The sequence below is a fragment of the Talpa europaea genome (assembly GCF_964194135.1).
Source record: "Talpa europaea genome assembly, chromosome: 9".
Lineage (NCBI taxonomy): Eukaryota > Metazoa > Chordata > Mammalia > Eulipotyphla > Talpidae > Talpa > Talpa europaea.
Window position 1 is genome coordinate 105,167,725 of NC_140076.1, and position 26,670 is coordinate 105,194,394.

Here is a 26,670-nt window from a genome sequence, read left to right on the forward strand (position 1 = left end):
GTAATCCTAGCTAACATGTACTAGCACCTTCCACGTGCCAGGCCCTGGTCTAAGAACTAAATGCACATCCTGGGCCTCCCCTGGTAGCGCAGGCGGTTGAGTACCACGCTGTGAAGCTGTCTGCAGTCTCTGCAGGGCCAGTTCGATCCTGGCCGGCCAGCAAGGGTCCCACATGGAGAAGCAGACCTCTCCTGCCTTGCCCGCTGCTCCCCTCAGCAGTGTATTTCATCAGTCTGCCTGTTCTGTTCCCCGCTCTGTCTCTGTTGAATTCTCTCATTCTTCTGCACATCTGGACTGTACCCCAACTCTTGTATAAATAAATATTTTAAAAAAAGAACTGAATGTACATCCTAACTCATTTCTACCTCATTATAAGCCTATGAAATGAGACTTACTATGATTTTTATTTTAAAGAAGAGGAAATCAAGGCTCAGTGAAGATAGTAACTTGCATGGGTGCGTACCTGGTAAACAGTGGATATGGGATTTAAAGCCAGGCAACCCAGCTCTGAAATCCATGCTCCCCTCATTTCAGAAGAGCACCCTAAGCCAGACATGTGGGTGCTAGCAGCCTATGGCGCTGCTTATGCTCTCTGGAACCGCATTCTTGAAAGCACAGCAAAGTCCACAGCTCTGCCACCAGCCTCCGGAGTCTGCAGCCTGCACCCAATCTCCACAGGTCGCAGCTTGCCTACCACACAGGCCCAGACCCAGAATCCAGAGATGTTCTGATGATGACAGCAGCGATCACTTACTAAGTGCATCAAAGAGCCAGACCCTGTGCTGATACTCTACAAATGCAACTTCCCAGTGAACCCACCCAGTATTTCTGTAGGATGAACACCAATATCACCCCCACTCAGAGGACAGACAGGCCAGAGGGGAAGCCCAGCATCCCAAGCGTGCAATGCTAAGGGGCAGATCTGTGCATGCAGCCAGGCAAGCCTGACCACAGAGCCTAATTTCTTAGCCACTTACATTGTCTGGCCTCCCACCCGATGCACTATACATAAGAACATACCCGTATGAGGCAATGCTCGTCACAGGAACTATCATCCAACAAGGTTTCCCTACCTGCCTGGGAAATGTGAAATGATTTCTATGCAAAGTAGCATGAACATATTTATTATAAGGAATATTTCCATCATTGAGGATTGAGACCCTTGACTAATAATGGTTTCTGCAAGAATTATACACCCAAAGATAGGACAACAGAGTACACGATACAAAAACATATTCAACTTCTGTGAATTATTTCAAATGCCAAAGTCATGCCCAAGCCCTGTTTTCTATACAAATCCTAATGAAGACAATAAGGAAAGGACAGTATGCAGAAAGGAAAAACAGAAGCAGCATTTATTGCATTTGTTTGGGGTTATTTCCTGATTTTTTCTATGATTTCATTATCTAATCATATTAAAATCAAAGCAAAGACACACTAATGAAAGATCTAGAATGCTGTATGGAAGGACCTTCCTTTCTTTTCCCAGAACAGTAGTGACCCAGGTTGACAGGCACCTAAGGGGCCATCTACCTGCTTATTTGCCCCCCATGCCCGTCACCCATTCACCACTCACTACAAAAACACCCCCCTGCCTATTGTCCTGAGCTCAAGCCCATAATCTTCCCTCCTGTTAAGATTAGCAATTATGGGGGTACACCCTTATTCACCCTAACCAGGATCACTTCTGCCCCCGCAGCATCCGGCAAAGTCCTTAACTTTGGGTCATCCTGAATACCACATAACTCTCTCTAGAAAGTGTACTGATTTAGTGCATGTGCTCCCCCAAGACCCCAAAATTAGCTAAGAACATCTCATGCTTTCACTGGTTACAGAAATACCTATATAAAATTCTTACATAACTGGCTGAAAGTTCAGCATCAGCGTTTATTACATATGTGAACTCAGACACATGCCTTAAACTCTTAGGACAACTTCACTATCATAAAGTGGGTACAATATGTACCTTGAAGGGTTTTATTGTGAGAATTAAAAATAACCCAAATATTCTAGCTCATGAATAAATATCAATCTAGCATTCATCATATGGTTACTTCACCAATATGCTGCTGAAGGTGTAAGTCACATGTAAGATTTTAAAAGTGTGGTGTACAATGAAAGGTGCAGCAAATCATTAACTTGTCCCTCGCAGTAATAAGAGGAGGAAAAACTTAGATAACGTATTTGTACAGAATGGAAAAAATTGACACTTTTTAGAAAAATTTACTCTGAAAGGAATGTGGGTGGTTCAGTACGAATTTCTAGGCTTATTATCTACTTCATATTTTGCAGTGAAGCCTACAATTAGGACTACCACACATTCAATGGAATTTTTGGTTTCTAGATGCCAGTGTCTGATTACGGAAGCATCCAAACTACTTATCACAACATGTTTACTTGCATTCTCTTCAAGGATTTTGCAATAAGGGTGTGGGGTTCAGGAGTTCTGAGGGAGTCAGTGCTGATTATGCAGAGAAAAGCCAAGAAATAAATTCAAGAGCTGATAAGACAGTCAAGAAGAATGCAAGAAAAAAAGGATGAATTAGGCTAGTGTTCTTTAAAATTGAAATAGAAAAAGTTTTGTCTTCACACTTTCATTCTACTTCCTCCTGCTATTCTACTTTGCTCAACCTCTTCTTCCAGATTCTTTTGACTTGAAAAATAAACTAAGCTTTGCAATGTGTCATCCACATGATTTCTTCTTTATCTCTTACTGTTTCATGGGCAAAAAAGGGCTAACCCACTATTGTTGCTCAACACTGCCCTGAGCTGTGCCCTGTGATTTTGCAAAGCTTCATGGTTGCATCTTCTACTGTGACCTTGGATTTTTTTATTCTTCTTTGGTTTTTGACATGTTTCTAATAGCAGGCCATAGAAAAGAACAAGAAAGCATAAGAATCCTAAGAGAGAAAAGTAAGACATTTACACATTTTCAAAAGTGCCTAAAAAGTTCTCTCTGGATTCATTCCTATCTCTGATACTTGCTCACCAACACGTCAGCAGAAACAAACAGGAGCCACTTTTTTTGCACATCAGGATTTTTTTTTCTATTTGTTATTGTTTGAATTTGTGCATCAATTTTTTCACTTGTGGTTTGGTTTGATGATTCCTCTTGTTTTAATATTGCCATACTTTCATATACTGGCTAAAGTTTTTGTTACTCATTAATTTTTTGTAAGTTATTTTTAATTAGGAGATAGATAAAATGATGTAAAGACATATTTACAAGAAAAAGCAAACAAAATTTCCAGTAAATGCTAGTAAGAGAACTGCGCAGAGGCTGTAACAACTACATAGTGATACTAAAATTCCATCAAAACTTCTAATCAGTCATATAATTCTAACATCAGGAGGCTGAAATAAATGACAAAATAAGGTATTTGCCTTCTTTTGCCAAGTATTTCACAACTTGGCACTTATTTTTTAATTTTATTATATTGCAGAAGTTTGTATGTCATAAAGAGGCTCAGTTTTTTATCTTGATTAGGGCATTATCTCATTTGGCCAATTTCATAATCCTGTGATGTAGGTAAGGCAACTATTTCTCTCCACATTTTACAGATAAGAAAACTGAGGCTATTAACCTCCCCAAAGATTTACACAGCCTCCTGGATTGGAACCCATGAGTTCAAACTTCAAGCAAGCCTGTCTGCTTCCTACCAGGGAGAGTAAAACTGTGTCTCTACAGTCACTGGCCAGTTGTGCTGTCTGGAGTGTTTTGCTGTTAAAATCACACAGGCAGGAAGTAATGGAGTCAGGAATCTGTATCAAGACTTCAATTCGGGGGTCCAATTTCAATCATTATACTTTATTGCTATATACTATACACAGGCATCCTCAGAGCATGTTAAATTTACATAACATTATCGCAAATTAAATAACAGCAAAATTAAAACCTTTCAGATACTGAAAGGTTTTTTTTTTTTTTAAATCCTTTCAGAAATGTTATTGAAAAAAAATTGGCAAGAGAAACAAAGTATGTTTGTTCTTGTGCTTCGATGATGATTAATGAACTCCTTTTTGGAGAGGAAAGATCTGCACTTGGCATTAGTATTATAAACTTTTCTCATCCCAGTAGTTTCTCCTTAGGTGGGAAAAATGGTTACATAAGGCAGTGATTAATGAGATGCCAAAAATGTTGATTTAGTCCCAGATAGGGTTTTTTTTTCCTTTCTCAAATCTAAAGCCTTCACCAAAATTAATTTTCAGTCACACTACAAATATGAGTAAAGTGCCGATTCAAGTTGAAAACACATCATATGCTCAACCTGAGTCCATATGCTTTTTTCCAACTTCTTCCTGTTTTGCTAGAAAAAAACATCCTTGAACAGTCTGAGATTCCAAGAGGGTGTTGCCATTTCTTTCTTTCAGAATCACTGGCCAGATTCTGTTATTGGATACTGCTTGAATTTAAATGGAAGTTATACTTACACAACTTTTTAAGTATGGGACCCCAAAAGCATGGAATTCCATGTTTTAAATACAAGTCTCTGCCTCTGGGAGTTAGAAGCTCTAACATCAGCATTACAATGGTAGGTAGTGATGGAGAAACACATAAATATTTTCATTTGCATCTATCTAATCCTGTCAATGCACTCTAAACAAACTGAAACATTTCCAATTCCAAAAAGAGAAGTTCTGTCCTAAAATCAAAGCATCATGTGATTCCTTGTGGCCATTTAAAACACTATGGGGCTGGTGGTAGGAATTTTACAGGGCATACACAATGACACAAAAGATATAAATTTTTAAAAAAAGAAGTAAAGAGGACCTAACAATACCTGGCTGGAAAGGCTGGGAACAATCAATTGAATTAATGAAAAGCATAATACCCTGATGAAAAAAATAAATAAATAAAACACAAGGGAGCTAAAAGCAAATGCTGGTGTCTGGACACCCACTGGCGTGTTCCCGAGTAAAACATTTTCATGTATCAGTGACTGTGGGAACATAATTCAACACAATACTAAAGGGCAATTAAGCAACATACACAATCAAGAAATTCATGTTTTGAACCAGAGATTCTACTTCTATGATTCCTTTCTAAATGAATAATAATCAGCCACTTGAGAAGATGCATAGATTTTTCTCAAAGCAGTATTTTTAACAGCAAAAATTAGACCACTGCCTAATAATATACTGTGCTAAAAACCACATCATATTATTCTGAAGATTATACATGATTCAAGATACCATTCACAGTATGATCAGGATAATTCTTCATATTTGTCCTAGCTGATCAGTCTACTCCTTTGGTTAAAAGGTTTACTGTGTTCTTCAGAATAAAGTAAAATTTCTAGATTAACAAAGATCTTGCTTTTGATGCCTCTCATTCTCATTGTACACAACTCTCCCTCTCAAACCCCAGGTGCTCTGCGCTTTTTCCAATTCTGGGTCTTTGCTGGAGCTGCTGCCTGTGTCTGCAGCCTCTCTTCTCCATTCATATTCTCATCTCCATTCAATCCCCAGCTTACACGCAGGGTACCAGGTTGCACATCTCTTCCTGATGTTCACAGGAAGCTAATGCAGTGCCCCTTTTAGGCAAAGCCCGTGTATTTCCCTGATCTCTAATCTTACCTCTGCTCCCATGACTCTGTGTGAGGGAAAACATATTTTGTTCACCCTTGTAAACATAACACCAAAACTGCACACTTGTCAAATGGTTGAATGAATAAACAAACAAATATGCCCATGAAAGAAAGTTAAGTGACAAAAGCAGAAGACCAAATTGAAAATACAAACAAATTATAAACATACGGCTATACACGGAGAAAAAAAGTACTAGGAAAAAATATGTAACAAAATAAAAGTATAAAGAAGGGGGAAATACAAGTAATTGGCTCAGGAAATTTTTTATCCTTCCTTATATTTTCTGAATGTTCTAGAATAAACTTTTCAAACTGCAAAATGAATTTATCAAAAAAGGTTATGTTTAATTTTTAAGAAGTATGTAACCTCTCAACTTTAAATTCAGGGAAAAAAAGAGACAATATATATGAAAGCATGAAATACCTTGACATCTGAAAAATACTTTGTCAACAAATATGTATTGTGTTTGTATTACCACTTGTTACCCAAAAGACATTCCAAAATTATCTGAAGGCAGTTTTCATGAGAGTAGAAAAATCATACATTCATTTAAACAGTTAATTCTATAAAATAGCTTTAAAAATTCAACTGTATTGAAGTTTAATATCTAGATTGCCAGAAATTATTCTTTCCATTTCCTCACTGCTAAGCAGAGTGGGTTCTGCTGGGTGTCATCCACTCAGCATGTCTCCGTGCCAGTGTCTACAGTTGTTTGTTTCAGAACCTCTAATTAGCTGCCTTATCTTCTAGGGATTCTTCTGGTGCTAAGTTTTAATCGTCCAAATTAATTGAAATACTGTAGCAATTTCAGATTAACATTTGCAAAATTAACAATGCATAAAATAAAATCATCCATAAATCTGCTTTGTAACAACCACCATTAATGAACTCTGCAAACCAACCAGATCACACTGCTAATTTGCACTGTACTATCCAGATAAACTTCATAAAAATAAACTTTTCTCTGCTTGAAGCTTGAAATATATAGGGTAGACAGAAGATGTCTAGAAGAATAAGGTCTAAGGAGCCGACAGTACAATGAAGCCCTTCTAGCAGTGAGATGTTGTGTGATGTTGGATAAATTACTTAACTTCTCAGAGCTGTGGTTCCCTCCACCAAAAAATAGCAATATCTCCTCTGGAGAATTTGTGATAGATTCTAAGATGAACAATAATCCCTTTCTCCTTGAAAATTCACACAGTTTTTTACTTCCTATCTCTAAATGTGGGCCGAACCTGCGACTTGCCTCTAGCCAACAGAAAGGTGGCAAGATGTCATTTCCATGACTGTGCTAAAAAGAGTATAATCAAGGAGAGGATCTAACACTGCATGTTCTGTGGTAGCAGGTGGGAAGAAAGGTGCCACCTCCCTCCCCAGCTGCTAAGGGACTCTATCACCTTCTTGGCTTGCATACTTTAATTAAGCAGTCTTAATGGGAAGGCCAATGTGGTTAATAATTGAGGACAGTCTCTAAGAGCAAGTTGGGAATTGAGGACCTCAGTGCAGCAGCCCAAAGGAACAGAATGTTACCAATTTGTTGCCAAAAGTAAATAAGCGAGTTGGAAGTGGCTCTTTCCCCAGTTGAGCCTTCAGATGAGATGAAGCCTGAGCTAAGACATTGAGTGAGGTCTTGTGTGAGAAACTGAAACAGAGAACCCAGCTGAACTATGCCCAGATTTTTCACCCACACAAACCATGAGTTAACATATATGTGTTTTGTTTTAAGCTGCTGAATTTATGGTAAGATGTTAAATAGAAGTAGAAACTTATACAGGGGTGCATAAGTATTAGTAACAACCATCACTATTACCATCATTTACAGAGCATTGACTGTGTTAAACCATGTCAAACCTTACAGATAAATGCTTTCTGTATTATCTCATCTTCACAATCACAGGTGTCTGCTACTACGACCCCATCTTAGATATGATAAAAAGGTTTGTTTGAACAAGATTATACAACCAGTATGTGGAGGAGCAGAATATAACCCCACTGCAGAGCCCACAGTCTAAACCACTGTATGGGGCTGCCTCTGATGACCAGGGATATCAGTGAAAAAAACTAATACAGACAAAAGTAGATAAGATCCTTCCTCCCTCATTACTGTTTTATTGGCACAGAGGCAGGTTGTGGCCTCAATATAACACCTCAAGGCCTTCATTCTCTGGCTTTCCATCATGCTCGGCCTGACCCTTTCAAGAGGGAGTGGGGATGAGGAGGTGGGGGGTGTTGGGGGAGCATATATCTTGCCTTCTGCCTCCACAGACATGAAGTAATGGGTCCTCTTTTCTCAGTTCTCAAATCTGACAGACCAATCTACACTAATATGTAAGTAGGTAACAGTAGAACAAAGGATTATCTCCTTCTAGAAGCATAGTAACTGCATCCAAAGAAGAATACCAGGTTGATATTTGGGGTATAACAACAGTAGTATGAGAAAATAAAACTGTTTTCTTGGTATTCCTGGAAACTAAAACTATAAGCAAGGATGAACCTTTGTTGGGAATCTCCAGTTCCCATTTTAGGTACATCCCTCCAGATTTACCTCTCTGATACTAGAAAATAATCAACTATAAGAGCCTACATATTAAAAAAGAAAAGCATGGAGAGGTAGAAAACCTAACTACTGTATGCCCAAGGAGGAAATGTCTGAAACTTGTGGTACATAGTAGCAGGTATATATTATAATCTGCCCAAACCAAACTTCTATGTCCCCTTCTCCCATTCTTTTGTAAACATAGTCCTTCTTTCTTATAAGAAACAAATTTTAGTGGGAAGACTAGGTCTCCATTTTGGAAGTGGGGCACAAAAGCCAGGCTGACCAATCCCAAGGTGCCCTGGCTGCAGCAATTACCTCAAAAATGAGCATATGGTCTAGGCAATGCCAAGACTTCCTTGGGACTTTTGTTAGATTTACTAAGGAAAAAAAGAAAGATGTTCTATTTTCTCTGAAATTACTAACTGTGGAGACAATGATTGCTGAGAGTTGCCAATGTCCAACTTTGCTTCCAAATGAAACAAACGTGCCTGAGGTATCTGTTAATAGGAAATCAACAGAGAAGAAAGGAGAGCTGAGATACAGACAAAAATGGAAGTGTGATGATATTTGAGCCCCTAGATCAAACTCTGCCTGAAGCCAACTATTTTGGACTTCCTAGTTACCTAAGTCAGTAAAGCCTTCACTCCTTTTTTCTTCTTATACTAGTTTGAAATACATTTTTGCCACTTGTCAATCAAAAGCATACTGGATGATGTAGAACTAAGCTGACCCAATCCTAGTAACAGCTTATTAAAATGTCATTCTGCATAAACTTGTATTGATGTGCTTGGTGGATGTGGTGTCTTCTTGTTCTATACCCTTCTTCAGTCTATAATGAAATTTCCCTCCTCCCTTCCTAGCCAATGACAGCATTCATAAGCTATATCACACACAAGGTGGATCATAACATACTGCAGAGTTTTTTGTTTGACAAGTTATATCTATGTGTCTTGTCTCTCAAACAAAATTCCAAGTTCCTGAATACAGGAAACCTCTATGTATTTCTAATATCTCTGTAGGAAAAAACTGAGTATGAAAAGAAAAATTATCTGTATAACAATTATAAGACTCTAATTCAGTAAATACATTGAAAGATAAATAATTGCTACTATAAGTTGCTTTGACAGAAATTCCACAAACTGCACTGCAGTGTTCTAATTTGGTATCCATTCTCACTACTTGTACATAGTACTATGTTATAAGACTATACAAAATTATAGTATTTAGGATTGCTTTATCAATACCCTCTTTCCTGTTATCAGCTGGATATAATTTTACTGGAAGCCAGTAGTTTTGATTCAACTGATTCTTTTGAAACAAGATTACTTCTTTTTCAGAGGGTATTGGCTAATAAGAAATTTCTGGTTTCTTTTGTCTAATTAGCATTAGATGGTATGTTCGTTTTCTTCTATAATGAGATGGTATTTGGGTAGTAGGTCACAGCTAATAGATCCAGCAAGAGAAGCCCAGGTCATACCTGACCTTCCAAGTTAAAAGTAGTTTATCAGACTTCCTTTTCAAAATATTTTTTTCCAAATATTTAATAGGCACATGCTTTATTTCTTAAAGAAATAACTATTATAATTAATAGAAGTTGTAAGTGCATAAGTGACCGAGAAGTGGGTTCTACATATAATCACTCAAATGTTTTGTTTCAATGATCACTGTTTGTTTATATGATACTGAGCCATCTTTGTTTCCCATCTACAGCTTTCCTATATCTGTCTTCAAACACTCACCTTGCCCTCGTTCCTATGCTGGAGGTACCACAGCAATATAAAAGACTAGCTTGGCAAGGTGTGGACAAACCTGCCAGATGACAGCAATAGTGACCCTTTGTGAACCCAAGATGAGACTTTAAAAAGAGAAATAAATCCTATTCAAACCAAAATATATATGTGAGCCAGAGATTGTGATGCACATTTCAGAAATCTGTCATAAGAGTAAAGGGAAATATAAAGGCAGTCCTGAAAATAACTACAAGGGAATCAACTGCTTTAGTGCAAAACTAGTCTTATTGTCCATAGTTTAATAGAAGCTTGAGACAAATCAGCTATTTTAAAAATCAGAGCAGGCTCCCCAGCACTCGATCACAGCTTGGATTTCTCATTTCTCGGCAATGAATCTTAATCACAGAGTTCTATTGTCCCAGTTTCTTCAAGTTCATTCTTTCAATGTGAAATATATTTTTGCACATTTACAATTATGCTTCCACTATTTATATTAGGATTTATATTTGATGAGAAATTAGTTTTAGAGGTGACAGAAAAGACAGAAGTAGGTCTAACTGATTAATATGGAAATATTGTAATCTATGGATACATTACTTATTTATAATACACAAAAATCTCATTTAACTACAGTCTTCAAGAATACATTTTTGTATCCCTCCTTCCACCAAAATGTACTTTTAGGTCCTAGGTTATTATTTGTCTTATCAATGTTTTCTATTTGGAAATTAAAAATAAAAAATTTCTCTATTGAGCAAATGGACAGTGTGGTTAAAAGTAAATCTAGAAGAAATCAATGATTCTGTTTATATTTAGAATGAATGTATCAATTTGAATTTAACACATTAAGAAAAATTATATTAAATTTTAATTCAATACAATAAGCAAGCATAACAATTTTTTTATTCTTATAAATGAAATCACATATTGACAACCTCCCTAAAAATCAATTTGAGCACATATTTGCATCTCCCTTATCAATTCCTTTTACTCTTTACACATAATTAGAATTTGTTATATATTTATCCCATTATTCACCAATTGTTTTTATGACACTACACCATATATAATATATAATGGTATATAATATTAAAATGCTTTACATGTACATTCACATCTATGCATTTATGTCATCAAGACTGTCCCTGTATCTACTGCTTCCTTAGAAGGAATATAAATTCTTTGTGGAAAAGGGCCATGTTTTATAATGAATGACTTGTGCTTATTGTATAAGACAAGAAGTTAGTAATAAAAGAAAAAAACAGCAGTGGCATTATGTATGCATCAATCCTACCCACCTAAAAGTGAAAGTGACTATTTTTGAAGATGTCTCTTCTTAGTGAGTAAGAAAAGGCAGAGTTTCTAAGCCATAGTTTTCTCTTTCTAAATGGGAGTTCAATAAGTACATGAAAAGTAAGAATCAGAAAGAACTTTTTTTAATTAATTTAAGCATTATCTGTTCACTTACCACTTAAGGTTATCATGAACCACATGAGTAACTTAGATCAGAAAGGGAATAAACTACCTAAACTTTTCCATCTACTCCATCTAATCTTTAGGCAGTGCAATGCAGAACAAAGGCCTGAATTCTTTAAAAGCTAGTGACTGTGAACTTAATACAAGATATGATGAATTCTACAGAAAGAAGAAAATTTTGCAATAGTCTAAAAGCATGAACTACATTAAAAGAACACAGGTTCTGGTATATAGATCTGCCACATGCAAACAAAAATGAATTTGTATCTTCTATACTGTAAAGAGGGAAAATTTTAAAGTTCAATATTAAATTTTAATTGGTAACTTTGACCTTGAGTGCCACATTAGGTGAAAAATATTACACCAGTGCTGATTTTTTTTTTTTGAGATTTATGATCTCATGTTCTTGAAAAAGGCCTAGCACCTCTGTGTTCCTGAAATAATTGATCTGTCTCTTACAAGTGTTATTTTCCTGAAACCAACATCTGTCTCAGGAAGAAAAGTACAAACTGATTAAATTATCCTGCTATATTTAAGAAATCCAAAAGAGCTACCAGAATTTGCATCTAACACATTACTATATTTATAAAAGCAGTCAAAATCATAAATTGATAAATTTCTTAACACACAATAGAACACAAGAAAAAAACAATCTAAACCATGAAGTCATTTGCAAATATTATCTGTAAAGATTAACCACAATTTTTTAATAAAGAAAAGTATTTAAATGTACTAACAAGCCACAAGGCAAACCTACAGCTCAACTCTTTCTTGGTTTGAATTGAATTCCATAAAATATGTTTTCAACCTTGGGAGTTTTTCTTTCTTTGTTTCTTTGTTAGACTCATAAATACTACAAACACTTCACCAGAAAAAATTCAACCACTGTTGATTCTCTTCTTAAAGATAAGCACATACCCTGAAAACTGACTATGTAACTTTTAGCTTCAATGGAAATAATTTACAACTACTATTGATTCCCCTATACATACTAAGATGTCCAATATTAAATAGAAAGCTCTACTGCAAAGTAATTATTAGAGTAATTGCCACCTCTTTAACATTTACTACATACTTGATACTGTTATGAGTGCATTCACATATTAACTCATATAATGCTCACAGCTTTGCAAAATAGATGTTGTTGTTGTCTCCTTTTACAAATGAGGATACTACAGCATAGAAAGAGGGAGCCAAAGATCAACAGCAAGTAAACAGTGAAATTGGATTCCCAGCCCTGGTAATGTCACTCAGAGCCTACCACAAACTATTCCACATCCCATTAGGATACTGGCCTACTTTGTCAGCAGGAAGAAGGAAGTCAATGCATACAAAAGCAGTATAAAGCCATTCATTGATTAATTTAACAAACATTAATTAGGCACCGATTACCCAAAGATATATGCATTAAGTTCCTTTCCAAAACAAAGATCTTTGTTCATGGCTCTGAAATATGGGGCTGATGAAGTGGTTAAGTTTGACCTCCCAAACTGTTTGATCATTTTTTTTCTACAAGATACCTTGAGTGAGACCCTGGAAAGCAGTCAATGTATTAACACGTGGAGATGTCAACTCAAATAGCCAGAAGAGAAAAGATTAAAGGAAGTCCCTAGGTGAAAGCACTAACAGCAAATAATGCCCCTTAGAAGTAATTTGCTCATGCCAAGGAAGCCCTAGTTTTACTGATCTCTGGCTTAATTAAACATCTTGGCATGATCCATTTCCCATACATTTGGGGAAATCTGCTAAACAAGAGTCACATCAGGATCATCTCAGCCTCAGCATATGACAGTCATCAAAGCAAAGGTGAACTTTAACAAAAGGGCTTTGCAACTCACCAACAGAAATAGGTGAAGATGGAAAAGACAACCAGCCCTAAATACATAGTTCAAACCTAACATCAAAAGTCACCAACAAGGAGAAATAGTTGCTACTACAACAGCATCTACAAAGAGCAAGATTATCAACCATCTACTTCAAAAATATGAAAAAATGAGAAAAAACCTATATAGTTATCATACCTAATAGAAAACTATTATATGTTGATAGATAGGCATATACATATAATATTCCTACTAACATAACATATTGCACCAATTCTTTTATCTTTGGACAAACAGGAATACCAGGAGAGCTGTGTTTATACAAAGGAGGATAAACTATTTTATTATTGGTCCACTTTGTCATGTTTGTAATTTCTGAATTCACTATATCACCCTTTAAGTAATCTAAGGGCTCCTAAAAGCTTTGGCTATAAAACAAATTGCTACTATTCAAATGTGAAACGTGACTCTACTAACAAAATAGGAAAATAGAAATGCATTTCCCAGGGTGAAAGGGGAGGATTAGATTTAAAAATATCAGTACAAGAATAAGAAAACATTTTAAAACTAGTTTTTATAAATAGTTTGATAATTTTATGGAATAGAAATGTAAAACTCACAAAAAAATAAGAAAAGAAATGTATGTCCAGTCAGACAATGCTACTAAACAGAAGTCATTTCTAATTATTACAGAGTTCTCTGCAAAGAATATTGTATGGGAAAGTCAGAATTATTAAAAAGTAAACCAGAAACCTCTGTTTTTAATTATCTTAATTTTTACTCTGTAGTTAAAAAATTTAAACTGATCTCAGGATACAGGTGAGGCAATTTCTAGCTTGAGGCAACAGAGCGCCTATAAATCTTCTCAAACAGCTCATAAACAGACAGGGCTACTGTGGGTGTGGCTTCAGTTAAAAGCTACAAAGCTTTGAAAGCTAAACTTTACAAGTGAACACTGTTTATGATGGAAAAGCAAAACATATAACCCAGATTATTTTCCAGCAAGGCTACTTTATATTTCATGCTTAACTTGATTTATTATCAAGTTTATATATTTGGAATTATTTCACCATGAATACCTTTACCCACAATGATATGGCCCTATACAAAACAATCTTTGGTAATTAGATTGTGGAAGGCATTGCTTAATGGATGAAAAAATAATTATACTAAAATAATGAAGCAAACCTCACAATATTAAATAGAAAATAAATGAATGCTCTCTGCGACAAACAATTTGTCTCCAGAAAGGATTCTTGTTCACAAAGTCATAAACATCATTCTCCTGTTACAAAAACACATATCAGAAAAGTATTTTCTCAAACCCAGAGGATACTAACCTTTGGTTTACGAACTCCCTTAGCCCCTTAAGAAAATGTTAATTTTTAAGTGTCAACCTGTTGGTTGATTTTCAATCCAGATTTGGGAGGGAGCAGGGGAAGAATTGGATATGTTAGCATTAACCAGGTACCCAGAGGCTGTTTAGTAAGCAAATAACCAGCTCAGTTGCTTGCTGTGGGAAGGGAAGTGTGTGGTTACTCATCACGTGACCCTGTGCTAGGCGGCACTGTCAGGTAAATGATTTACATTTGACCTTCCCCTCCTGGTCACAAATTATACCAAACTGTGAGGAAAAAAGGCCAACAGTCTGTGGACTTTCTACAGCAATTTCCATATACTTCCATAGCCATTTAACTGAAGTCATGATTATAGATGAATAAGCAGAAACACACCTGTATCCACCTGTTTGGAGGGTCTTCTGAGTCCATTGGTCCGTTTCTGTGCAGAAAGGTAAAACAAAGACAAAAAAAAGCTGCATTATTCAATCACATTACCTTGTGACACTTTAGAAGGTCAACAAATGCTGCACTTTTCTGAGGCCTGACAGATCAGATTGGAGAAGGCATACAACCTCAAAACAATCTCAGATTTTTGCAAGCAATTAAATGATATGGATGTTTTAATTATGGATCAGATGTATCTGAATACTTTTAGAAACAGAAGAGGCATGCAGCTTGTTTACTATGAGAGTGAATTCTTATTACAGAAAAAAGGAATGCATAAGAAAATTGTACATTACAAAAATTATAGATAAATGCAGAACAAAAGATTTTAAATCTCTGACAATGTATGGTCACATGCTCAATTTCACAAGTATGAAATCATTCCTTCCTCATAACTATGGTAATCACACTAGTTAATACAATCTTAATTTTCACTTTTTATTATACAACTGGATGAAATGTTGGGTCTTTAACTACCATATAATTCAGATACTCACAAAAGCAATTTTCTTTCTATGTGTGTTGGGGTTTGTGCCTATGTGTAGAAATTTGTTTTCACTCAGAGCACACTTAGTTTTGCTAAGCACACATTGGCCATGGATTTGTCTTAGAGGCTTCCTCCTTTCCTTTCTTTCACAAGTCAAGTGGTGAAATGGGGTTTTACACTCTTCCAAAGGCTCTCATAGCCATATCAAGCAGAGACTTTCAGGACTTTTAGGTCAAAGCAAATTGGATAAATTCTAAACATACAACTTTTGTTTTTAACACCACTTGCAAAATGGATTTGTAAAAGCATTAACAGAATCATTAAAACCAGGGTTGACGCCATGTTGAGTAAGATGCATAGTTATACTGGCAAAACCAGTATAAAGACAGTTGCTGTGAGTAAGGAAAGAAAATGTAGCTCTGGGCTTCTTGGTAGCGAAGGCACAACAAGGGAAGCAGAATGGGTTATAGGTTCACACCTGATATCTTAGATGAAAACTGCTTTCAAAGAAAACTTCTTTTCTATCTGAAGTTGTGAAAAAATTTTGGAGCTCTATTTGAAGAACAATGAACAGTACAAGAATTTAGAGAGTTTGAGGTGTATTATATATCAAAGGGACTTTAAAAGTAGTTTATATTGTAAAAAACTTATGTTTTGCAGAACATATTTAAACAACTTTAAAACGCAAATTTCAATTGTTATTTTGTCACCTATTCTCAAAAGACTGGGACACAGCTGGACAAGTCCTAGTCTCAGCATGGGAGGAAGGAAAGCAGAGAGGGGCACACCTGGGTTCCATGAGATAAGGAGAATGAATCAGTCCTCAGAAACTTCTCAATCTCCTTTGATCTATCTAAAAAGGGGGGGAACCAACCAACCTAATTGTATTTGAGTTCTTTCTTGCTTCATTGCCTATCACCTTCTCTTTCACTAAAAGTACCTTATTGTCCAATAACCCCTCTCTACTTGCCTCTCTTGAGAGAAACCTAATTCTCTCTGTTGATTTATCAACAAAACAAGCAAAATTTCATTTCCTATATGGAACTGGCTTGGTTCCTCGATCTGTTTTAAAGGTAGAAAACCCTAGATTTGGGTATCGAATAGATATGTAATGGCAACCTTGCCGGGTGGAGCCAGAGGTGGTTTCTGAACATTCAGTCCAGAATGAGATGTGTGATCAATACCCAAGGTGTGGTTATGGAGGCCTACGGTTAAGAATCCTGCGGCTATTGAAAACAGAACTGCCTAGAGAATTAAGTGTGAAATTAAAAATAAAAAGTTCACGATGAGGCTATTTTGAAAGGGGAACAGAACAGGACTATTCTTGAAGATATTCAAGAGCAAGGGTGGGGGAGGAATAAAAGTCACAGAGCTTAAGGGCTTCATCAGTTGCTTCTGGGAAGATTCCTGAACCTCACAAAAGCATCTATCCCAGAGAATGAAAGTAACTTTCACAGTCTCAGTGGGGAGTACAGAGTGAAAGATGCATCTTAATGTTTTTTGCTTCACTTCTCTCTTAAGCCAAGTGAAGGTTTTCAAATGGGTTGGCCAGTGTAAGAGCTTACTGTAATTTTTCTTCTAAAGTAGATTAATAGCAGAATCACACATTAGATAAAAATTACACTTACTACATTCAAAAGTTAAGCAAGTCACTAAAACATTGATGCTACATTAAAAAAATCAACATAAAAATTAACTCCTTTCATAATAGGATTATGTGTGATTTTTACAAGTATAAAAAACTTGGAGAGAATTATTTGGTATCAAGTGAAAATTATTAGCCACCACTTCTTAGCACACTTTCTTTTTGTAAATACACCCACTTTACATAACTTTAATAAAATCAAGTGACATCATATTCCTTGGGGGGAAAATACATATATTATATATATATATATAAAATATATATATGGATAAATGTAAAATAACATTGAGTAAAAGTTCAAGCTTCACAAGGAAATCTGCTTCAATAATAATAAGCTTAAAAGTAAAAAAATAAAAAAAGTCTACTTTCCAAGATAACCGTTGGCACTGCTAGAAGAACCCTTCCAGGCAAAAAATCTTACCTAGCAATTAAACATGGAAAGAAATTTTACATTATTTTATTTTACCTCTGGAAGAACTGACATGGTATGTTTTAAAAATACTATTATATTATTATACAATGTTTGATCTAGATTCTAGATTCTAAAATACAGTCAAGTAACACAGGGAACGGATGTATATACATATCCTTTTATCATACTCTTAATACTCTAGATGATAAATTATGTACTTAATGCAAGAAAGCAGAAACAATTACCTCGTATTTGACATCTTTTTATAGTTTTCAATATTTTGACCAACTATATAAATGCCTGTCTGTTAAAGACATACTAATAGTACTAAACTTTTAACAAGATATTGCTACATGTTGAAATAAACTGGCAGACTTTTTTGTCATTCTTTGATTCTGAAATTCTCAGATAACACAAATGATCACACATGCTATGTTTTCATATTCTCTGATAATGACATTATTTGGAGGCAGTCAGGCAAAGAATTTTTACTTTTGGTTGAAAACCAAAGTGATGGTTATCTGTAATCTAGCATAGATTTCTTTTTTAGTAATTTTTTTTAAAAATAGCTTTATTCTGAGAAGTGACAAGAATCACATACTTGAAAGCCATTATACCTTAGAGTCTGTGTTAAACCAAAAGGAAATGTTATCAGATCTTGATTTGACCAATAGGACATGATACCAGTCATGTTTGTGCTCAAATGAAAACTACCAGAAACATGAAGACACATCCTTACGTGAGCAATGGTAGCATTTTTCAATTTAGCAAATGTTGAACATGGACACAATTTTCCAAGACAGGGGACAGGTCTTCCTGGGATGAGGGTTACTATTCTTTCTGTACATAAAAGAATCAAAGCTATTCATTCCAATGCATCTTTAGGTGCATTCGTCTTATAAATCTTGGGGTTTTGTGGAGTTCTGCAGCAGGAGACTGGGAAATGTATGCCTATATTAGTGCTAGAACACTGCAGCTTATTAGAATTTTACCTGAATAAAGTACATTAAGATTCAGAAATGTCCCATTTCACATACATTTTGAGGTTAAATACTCACATTTTTTTTTCTATCTATAAAGATCTTCTGAAAAATTCCAGACTTAAACCGTGCATTTCATTCATAAGCATTTGGTTGCTCACTCTGTTTCTACCCATTTTAGAAGGCACATTTAACATTCTAAAAACGCAATCCTGTTTAAGTTCACAAACAACCTGAAATGCAAAAGTTACATAAAAATGTTTAAATGTTAATCTTACCTCAGGTGGTTTGAGGGTTCCTTGTTCTGAAACAAATGTAAAAATTGGCATTGTCAGTGCAAAGTTATTTTGTTTGGTTAGAAACCTTAGCTTGTTCTCTGCAGTGTGGTAAAACACTACTGCTTTGTTTTCCTAACTGATACCTGTAATATATTTCCAGGGTCCCTCAGGCTGGGCTAGTAATTGTTTTGCAACCCAGGTTCTCTTGCCTTATTGGCTTGTCAGGAAAATGACTCATACTTCTAAATGACTTCTAGGTCATGCTTAACTTTTTCAATTGTTTATTAAGCAATGTCAATCCAACCACATAAAGCTCCTTAAAACATTGGTTTATACTACATTTATGTGCATGAGAGAAAGCTAGAAACCTGTCTTTTAACAGACTATATGACTACAAACTATAGACTATAAACACACTAAGTTACAAAGATAGTGCATTGACTATAACAATTGTGAATTTCATGTAGCACAACACTGCATTATTATTTTTTTTTTTTGACAATTTAGTGGCTCTCACTTTTAAATTTGGGAGGATTACAGTTTGATTCAAACATGGAAATACAACACTGTCCGGTTTGATTCCAATGCTAATTTTTCCTGTCATCCCCGGTTTACCTGGCTGTAAATAGCAGAAAGTCTGTTCACTACATTTCGGTTCTTGAACGACCACCAACAGCTATAAAGATCCCTGATATCTTCATGTGAGTAACATGGCAGAGGGCAAAGGGTCACTCTGAGGGTAAAGGCAGATATTGAGCATGGAAAACTGTCAGATAATAGTTTTGCTTCCTTTCCTTGACCTAGAAGCATCTATACATATACCTTCTCCATATTGTGAAGACACTGTGTTTTTGGCCTATGCTTATACTTTTCCCACCCAAAATGATCCTCTGAAGAAGTAGCTGAGAAAAGAAGAAGCTGAGGGGAACATCAGGAGAGAAAGGGCAAACACAAATAAGAGTGCTGTGGGTTGTTTCTTTAAGAGCCCCAAGAATCAAGAATCAAGAAGCCCCATAATCAGAATTCAAGGAGAGAAGTCTATCACAGCACCCAGCTGGCTGCCACCAGTTACTTTCCACAGGAAGACTGCCTGGGGCATGGAACAGAAGGTTTTATTTTTTTAAAGGGCAACTCCTGACTAATGGAAATGGAGAAACCTTGGGCAAAAAAAGGCAAAAAGCCACCTTTCTGGAGAAAAACTAAGTCTGCATTCCTTTGTCAATATCAAACTCTCTCTTGTCAGCTTTCATGGATGAGAGAAGGCATCTTTACAGGTGAGAAGCTGACCTTCACAAAGTGGTATTCCTGGACAGAAAGCTCTTTCCTCTCCATTAGAAAGATGCAATGTTTCAGAAGAGAAACAGTCTCCGAAGATAGGTTTAGGAGAAGGTCTAAAAGGAATTATTTGACAGGAGATCATGCCCAGACATTGAAACCAGATTAGGTGAACCTGGGATCCTAACAGAGCAGCTTTCATACCTGTTTCACTGGTTTGACCAGAAGACCTGTATGTAAGAATAGCCCTAAACTACTTTTCTACTGGTTAGAGAAAGAGTCTGAACCAGAAATTACACATTTATAAGAAGGACCAAATAGAAGGAGAGTTTGAAGTTTCCATCCAAAGAGACTGGGGAAAGCTTTGATATTTTTAGATGACCTCTAATATGGGAAAACCTTAGATATTTCAGACTTAGTATTCGTAACTGTATACACCTTAATTTTAATTCAAAGTGTCACATTTTTTCTGACTCTGTTTCGAAGTGTTTTATGCCCTGGTGAAATAGAGCTTTTTACAATATGCTTTAAACATATTTTTGGGGGTAAAAGTCATGATAACCTATGTGACTACAGATGTTATACCATGTTCCATGAGGTCACCTGGTGTTCCTCAGGAAGAGGAAATGATGGTATCTAAGGTGGTTATCTGGCTATGCAGACATTTGCACGTCTTCACTCAGAAAACAAATGCAGGGACAGAAGGCCCTCAACTATAGGCTTTTTATAACTAATTGCATAGTTTTCAAGTGCAAGCCGGTCAGACGGCTGAATGAATGAGCATCTATCAGAGAATTCAAGAGGGTGTGTGGTCCAGATGAGGTATGAACAGGACTTAGTATTCAATGAAGAACAAATTAGACTCAGCTGATTCCCCTATTCAACTCTCCCCCCGTAAATTTGAGACATTCTGCATGGGAGAGAGAGGGACAGAGATCAGGGCAAGGTCGGGAAGAACACAAGGGACTACAGTGATGGCGCACGGGAGAACTGGTGGTGTAAATTCTATGGAAGGAAAAAGCAAACAATGTACAAAAATAAATTAATAATAATAAAAAAATCTCCTGATTCTTGTCTACTTCTTTCTTTGGCATCTCATTGAACAAATCAGCTTTCCCCATAATTCTGACTACATGCATTAAGATCTGCTCTATACGATGCCTCCTCTGTGTAGTACAGATAGAAAAAAATGGAGGGGGGCTTTGTGTTAGATGCAACTTTAATTCTAAGGACATAAGTCATTAACTGGGCTTTATCTTCCCTTGCTGCCACTCCCTGGCTTCATGGCCACCACATCTGTGCAACACTCTCATCCTGCTGCCCAGGAAAAGGACCATCTCTTGTACAGCTTAACACAAAACAGTTTGCATTCTGATGGGTCTTGAAAGTCTGCATTTTTATTTGGTCATGTCTCATGGTAGCATTCTATAAACTTTCTGATAGGGCAAAAGTCAAAGAACTGAAATCCATTCAGAACATGTTCTTAGTGCAGAAATTATCAGGCTATATATGCTTACCCTAATGACCATTCAGCTGAAACGATTGTCTCCTACCAACAATTTAAATTCTGATAATCGTATTAAAGGAATTTTGTTAATTTATACTAAAAATAACAGTGATGAGAGGAAAAAAAAAACCCAACTGTAACATTGTCTCAGACATTTCAAAGTAAAGGTCATCCTGCCACCCCACACAAAAAAGAAAGGTAAGTGCCTCTTTGTATAAAATATTCAATGGAAAAGTCGCTCTAATTTTGAATTGTAACACCATCCACCACCTCCTGCTGATAAACACCCAAAACTCTTATGGTGGAGGCTAGGTTCCATGAAAAACTCTGGGGTCCACAGTTCTGCATCGGGACTACCATAGTCAGGGCTGATGATCATCAAATCTAATTTGAATGAATTCTAAGCAAATATCAACAGAAAGGTTGCTGGGTGAGATCTGATGGAACGTCTCACTCCTTTTCTGTATTTTTCCCCTGGGAACTTTCTTAGGATAGTAATTCAATTCTTCAAGTTTCCAAAAGATTTTAATCCTCAACTTGTCTCTACCCTGCAGTCTATTTCTTGTCTCCTATTGATCAAACTATAAAATGTTCTTACCCTTTCAAGAACCTTTCTAGATGGTGACTCACTAGCCCTCAAGGGGTTATACCTTGTATTCTTTCATCATGTCCCAACGGGTTTATTGTAATTCGGAGAAATGGTGTTACTGAGGTGCTGGAGCCTCTGCAGAACTCCAGCTTCCAAGCAGTACAGGGCTCAACATGAATATTTGTGTAAGAGAAATGATTTTCACTGGCTTTAGACTCACATTATATAATTCATTTGTTCAAACATAAAATTCAGACCTATTATATTTGTTTTTCCAATACCAGTAACTCTCAGTGCATACATTATTACACAATTTGCTTTGTCTCTTATCTGAAGTTCTATTTCTTAAGACTAAACAAATCAATGTCCAGTAAGACTGTTTACCTCAAAAGGGGCCACAGAAAAGTAATTACTGATACAGTTTTTGAAAGTACCCTGTCATCACAGCTAACCTGCTATTGTTGTAAAACTTTAAAACCAAAAATTGATCTAATCAAATTTTAGAAGATATTGCACAAATGGTTTGTTCCCCACTCAGATATACAGCAATTTTTTTGGGGGGGGGTGGAAACTATAAATAATGTTTGGAGTGAGGCTTTGATTTCAAGTATTTTCAGGAGTTCTAACAGGAATCCAACAATCTAAGAGTTTCCAATTCACTTTAATAATTATGAATATATCATTAAACTAACCCAGATAGTTCAATGGAAAAACTAGTAACTACTTCTGAGTATAAAATTGTCTTGAGAAGTTAAAAAGGAATACTAATTTGTGTAAAAGATTTTAAATAATATTAAGTAGCATCAAAGTCATTTTTTTAGTGATGAAATCAATGATCAGACCTCAGCACATGTGAAAGTGATGTGATAAAATGCCTCGTGGTAGATGTCTGAAATAAAATATATTCTAAAAGCTTATCACTTATGATAAAATTCTGCAATACTATTTTATAAAAGTCATTTCCAATGCCAAGTTGGGGTGCAGGTTCTAAGGTAACAATCTTGCAGGTTTAAACCACTAGGACACCAAGGCAACTTCCTTCCAATTAGAAGTGGTTACAACAGCAGCAGGCGCAGCAGCTGGCCTAGATAAAAGATCGATTAAACAGAAAAGCAAATGGGGATCTACTTCAGTTAAATATTAGAGCAGCTGAAGCTTGCATTCTGACAAAAAGAAAAGATGCATTAAACCAGAAACGTCTGCTCCAGAAATATTTGACTCCCGATGTTACTTTCTTTGTTTAAACTGAGAGGATGCAAAGCAAACTATATTGCTCAATGTCATGGTAAGAACAGAACCAAAGGGGGTTAGCCATATATTCTAGCAGAAGAAAAACACAAATGTGCCCTAAGGTTGCAGTCTAGGATTATACCTACATGGTGATGTGCTGGGAGGAAAAAATCCACCCTAGAATTATATTAGCTTCATTGCAGTGACTTGTTGAGAGAGTCTCATATAATGGAGTTCCTCCTATTCATTGTTAAGGTTGGTTGAGTTTTGGCAGCGCACTTAAGAGTCCAAGTACGTGTTGTTTACTGAGGTTGCCATGGTGAAAGGTAGGTGTCAACTTAAGTTCAAGGAAAGGAGAACATGTATCCATGCAAACTCTCAAATAAGACATAATTTAATCACCCAACCTTCAAATTTGTTTCCAACTTGCATAGTTTGTCTTGTAAACATAAAGAAATAAACTGAAACACCCTTTTTTTTATACTGCAAATGGACCAGAGTTAATAATCTGTGCTAGTCAATTATTAATACTGGCTTCATTCAGAAATGCACTGCATTTTTTGCCAACTATTATTTCAAGGATGAATAAAGACTAGATAAATATAAGGGCTGTAGAGCATAAAAATTAAAAGGTTTCTGAACATGGAGAAGACAACATCAAAAGAAATCTTAACTTCCACAAAAAGAAGAACATAAAGCTATTTCAAATGCTTAATGGTTGGTATTTAGCCACATTTTTTACTACTATTAAAGACTATTTGAGTTGGAATATGCTTCCTTGGGAAAAAAAATGAAGAACTTGATATTAAGGACTCAAGTTTAGGCTTGGTACTAAGGCATAGAGACAAAAGATAAATACATCACCTACCACAAGGAGCATAAAATCTACTAGAGAAAATAAAAAGTGATAGAGACCAAGACCAAATACCCTATGTGTTCCACAATGTTGTCTAGCTTCCCTTGTAATTAAATCAAGGCCATGTGATTGGCAACAGCCAGTGGGCTATAATTTTTTTTTCAAGTGGCAATGCTTACTTTTAGTTCATGGGACTTAGGAGTAGAAATCCTAGAGATCATGTGTTGAATTGGCAGAGTCACAATGGGACCAGCTTGGATCCCCAAACCATTACTTAGAAGGGGCTACCCTGGAGGCCACAGAACCCACAGCAAATAGCATGTATATGAAAAATGATCATACTCCTGTGTTAACATCACTGGAATTTTGAGTTTTTTAGTTATACAATCCAGCCTAACCTTGGCAAATGCGTAAAATCTCCATGCAAGTTAGAAAGAACAATTTAATTCAGACTACACTTGAGTAGTCCAGGTGAGGTTAAATGATTGCACTTGGAGAGAATGTAAAGGAAGATTAGATCTTACAACTATTAGGAGAAAAGGGAACATATTTCAGGTAAAGGATATCATAAGAGCCAAGCAAATATTCTAAAAATGGGATTAACTGCATCAGGAAATAGATATCCTCAGAAGTAGAGGCATTTTTGTCATCAGTTGTTCTGTGAGATGGTTGAGTTTCTTGCTACTTATTAACCTAATCCAATCAAAGTTCTGATACTCTATGTTTTGGTCATGAGCCTTTCTTTGCATAAATTCTAGAAAGGAATGCAAAAGGTCTGCCCATTTTTCTGTCTTTCACTCTTGAAGTTAGGGATTCAGATGGGTTTTTATTTTGATGGGGCTTTTATTCCACTTACCCTACATCCATCTCAAGCTCTAGTTCCTACAAGAGTGGAACCAACATCTGTACAATCTCCCATAGCTTTCTGCTTCTGGTTTGAAGCTATAGTGATCTTCAGGACCCTAGTGCACTATAGTTCTACTCACTAACATGTCCACTTATTATTGATCTATTCACTCATTTATCCACCCTGGCTTCCCAGAGGTTACCAACATCAATTAGCGTGGCTTTTACCAGTGAGATGCTCACAGTCTAATTGGAGTTTGAACATTATTCTGTAAGGGATGGAAAGTAAAATAGCAGAAGCATGACACAATTAGATTTCATTTTTAATAATGATCAAGTTGAAAATTATACAAAAGGAGTAAGATGAACAGCAAGGAGTGAGGAAACTTTTGTGGTTGTCTAATCAAGAGACATGAGATGTTCAAAAATGTTTATCTACAGAAATAGCATATCAGTTAATTTAAAGAGATTTAAAAGGATAAGTAAGAACAGGTAAGTGAATGAAGCTGAGGCATGAAGGGAAGTTCAAGCTCACATTCAGGATTGACTCAATATATCCATGGTGGTCTATATATTGATTCAATATATGCATGGTGGTTCAAATAAGACAAGGAATAATAGGAGGAAGTTTGTGGTAGTGACTAATGAAGCTGGCTTTAGATATGTGAAATTGGAGGTCAGTACAGGACACCTGAAAAGCGGCAAGTGAGGTAAAGATGGAAACTTTAAAACCAGAGTTCAGGGAAATGGCCTTAATGGAAAGGGAGGCTTATCTGCATGCTGTGCAGTTGGTGACTAATGTCAGGGAAATTAATCAGGTCTTCAAAGAACCTGAGAAAAACAGTGTGAAAGAATCATGGCCAAGTAAGGTAAATGTGATGATCAGTGGATCTGGTGATGAGACGGTAGAGCAGAAGTTTCTCTAGTCTTCATTTAGCTAGCGAGGGGTTATTGTGTCGAGTGCAATGAGAGCCTTTTCTCCACCTGACTACTCTCTTATCTATAAATATGTTAAGTGTTGAATAAAATGGCATGGCCCAATTTTGGAACAAACTTCCATCCCAAATATTCACCGTTTATAACAATTTAACCATTCCTAGAAGTCACAGCTTTCTGGATAACAAATGGACTCTTGCCTTACACTAAGACTATCAGAATCTCTAGGAAGAGTGTGCTAAGCAATGGAGCTATAAAGCTCTGTAATGCTGGAGTCAATCTCAAAACATTATGATTAATTTCATGGGGGAATCTGAATTTTGCTTACCCATTTGATATTGCCAATACAATTCACTTGCTTTAAATTTGGCTGTTGGGATGAATTCCTCTCAAGTTAGTGTCTCTTGAAATGACACCATACTCTCCTCCTTACAAAAGTCCCACTTAAGTAAACTATGTGTACAGTTCCTGATATGTCATGTCTTTTCCTGCCCTGCTCCCGCCATCATCATACCCGTCATGGAAGCCACACGGATGAAATGCTATAAGCAATTCCTGGGTACCAAAAACAACCGTGCAAAGCTTAAAATCAACATTGGGGAAAAAATTGGGAATCTCTGTAGGCTAGATAAGGCCCACAGATCTTGTTCATGTCCTCAAAATACTACTCTAATTTATTACATTCACA

At 36.3% G+C, this 26,670-nt stretch overlaps 1 protein-coding gene across 2 annotated transcripts in view; it reads right to left on the bottom strand.

Annotated features, from left to right (window-relative positions):
* VAV3 (vav guanine nucleotide exchange factor 3) overlaps positions 1-26,670 on the bottom strand; it is a gene marked incomplete at its 3' end in the record, with an annotated part of 291,483 nt that overhangs the window by 72,929 nt on the left and 191,884 nt on the right. For both annotated transcript variants that reach the window (XM_084243513.1, XM_084243512.1), the window contains exons 18-19: positions 18,744-18,769; positions 14,891-14,936 (exon numbers count right to left, since the gene is read on the bottom strand). In XM_084243513.1, coding sequence (XP_084099639.1) covers positions 14,891-14,936; positions 18,744-18,769 — 72 coding nt within the window. The remainder of the gene's footprint in view (positions 1-14,890; positions 14,937-18,743; positions 18,770-26,670) is intronic.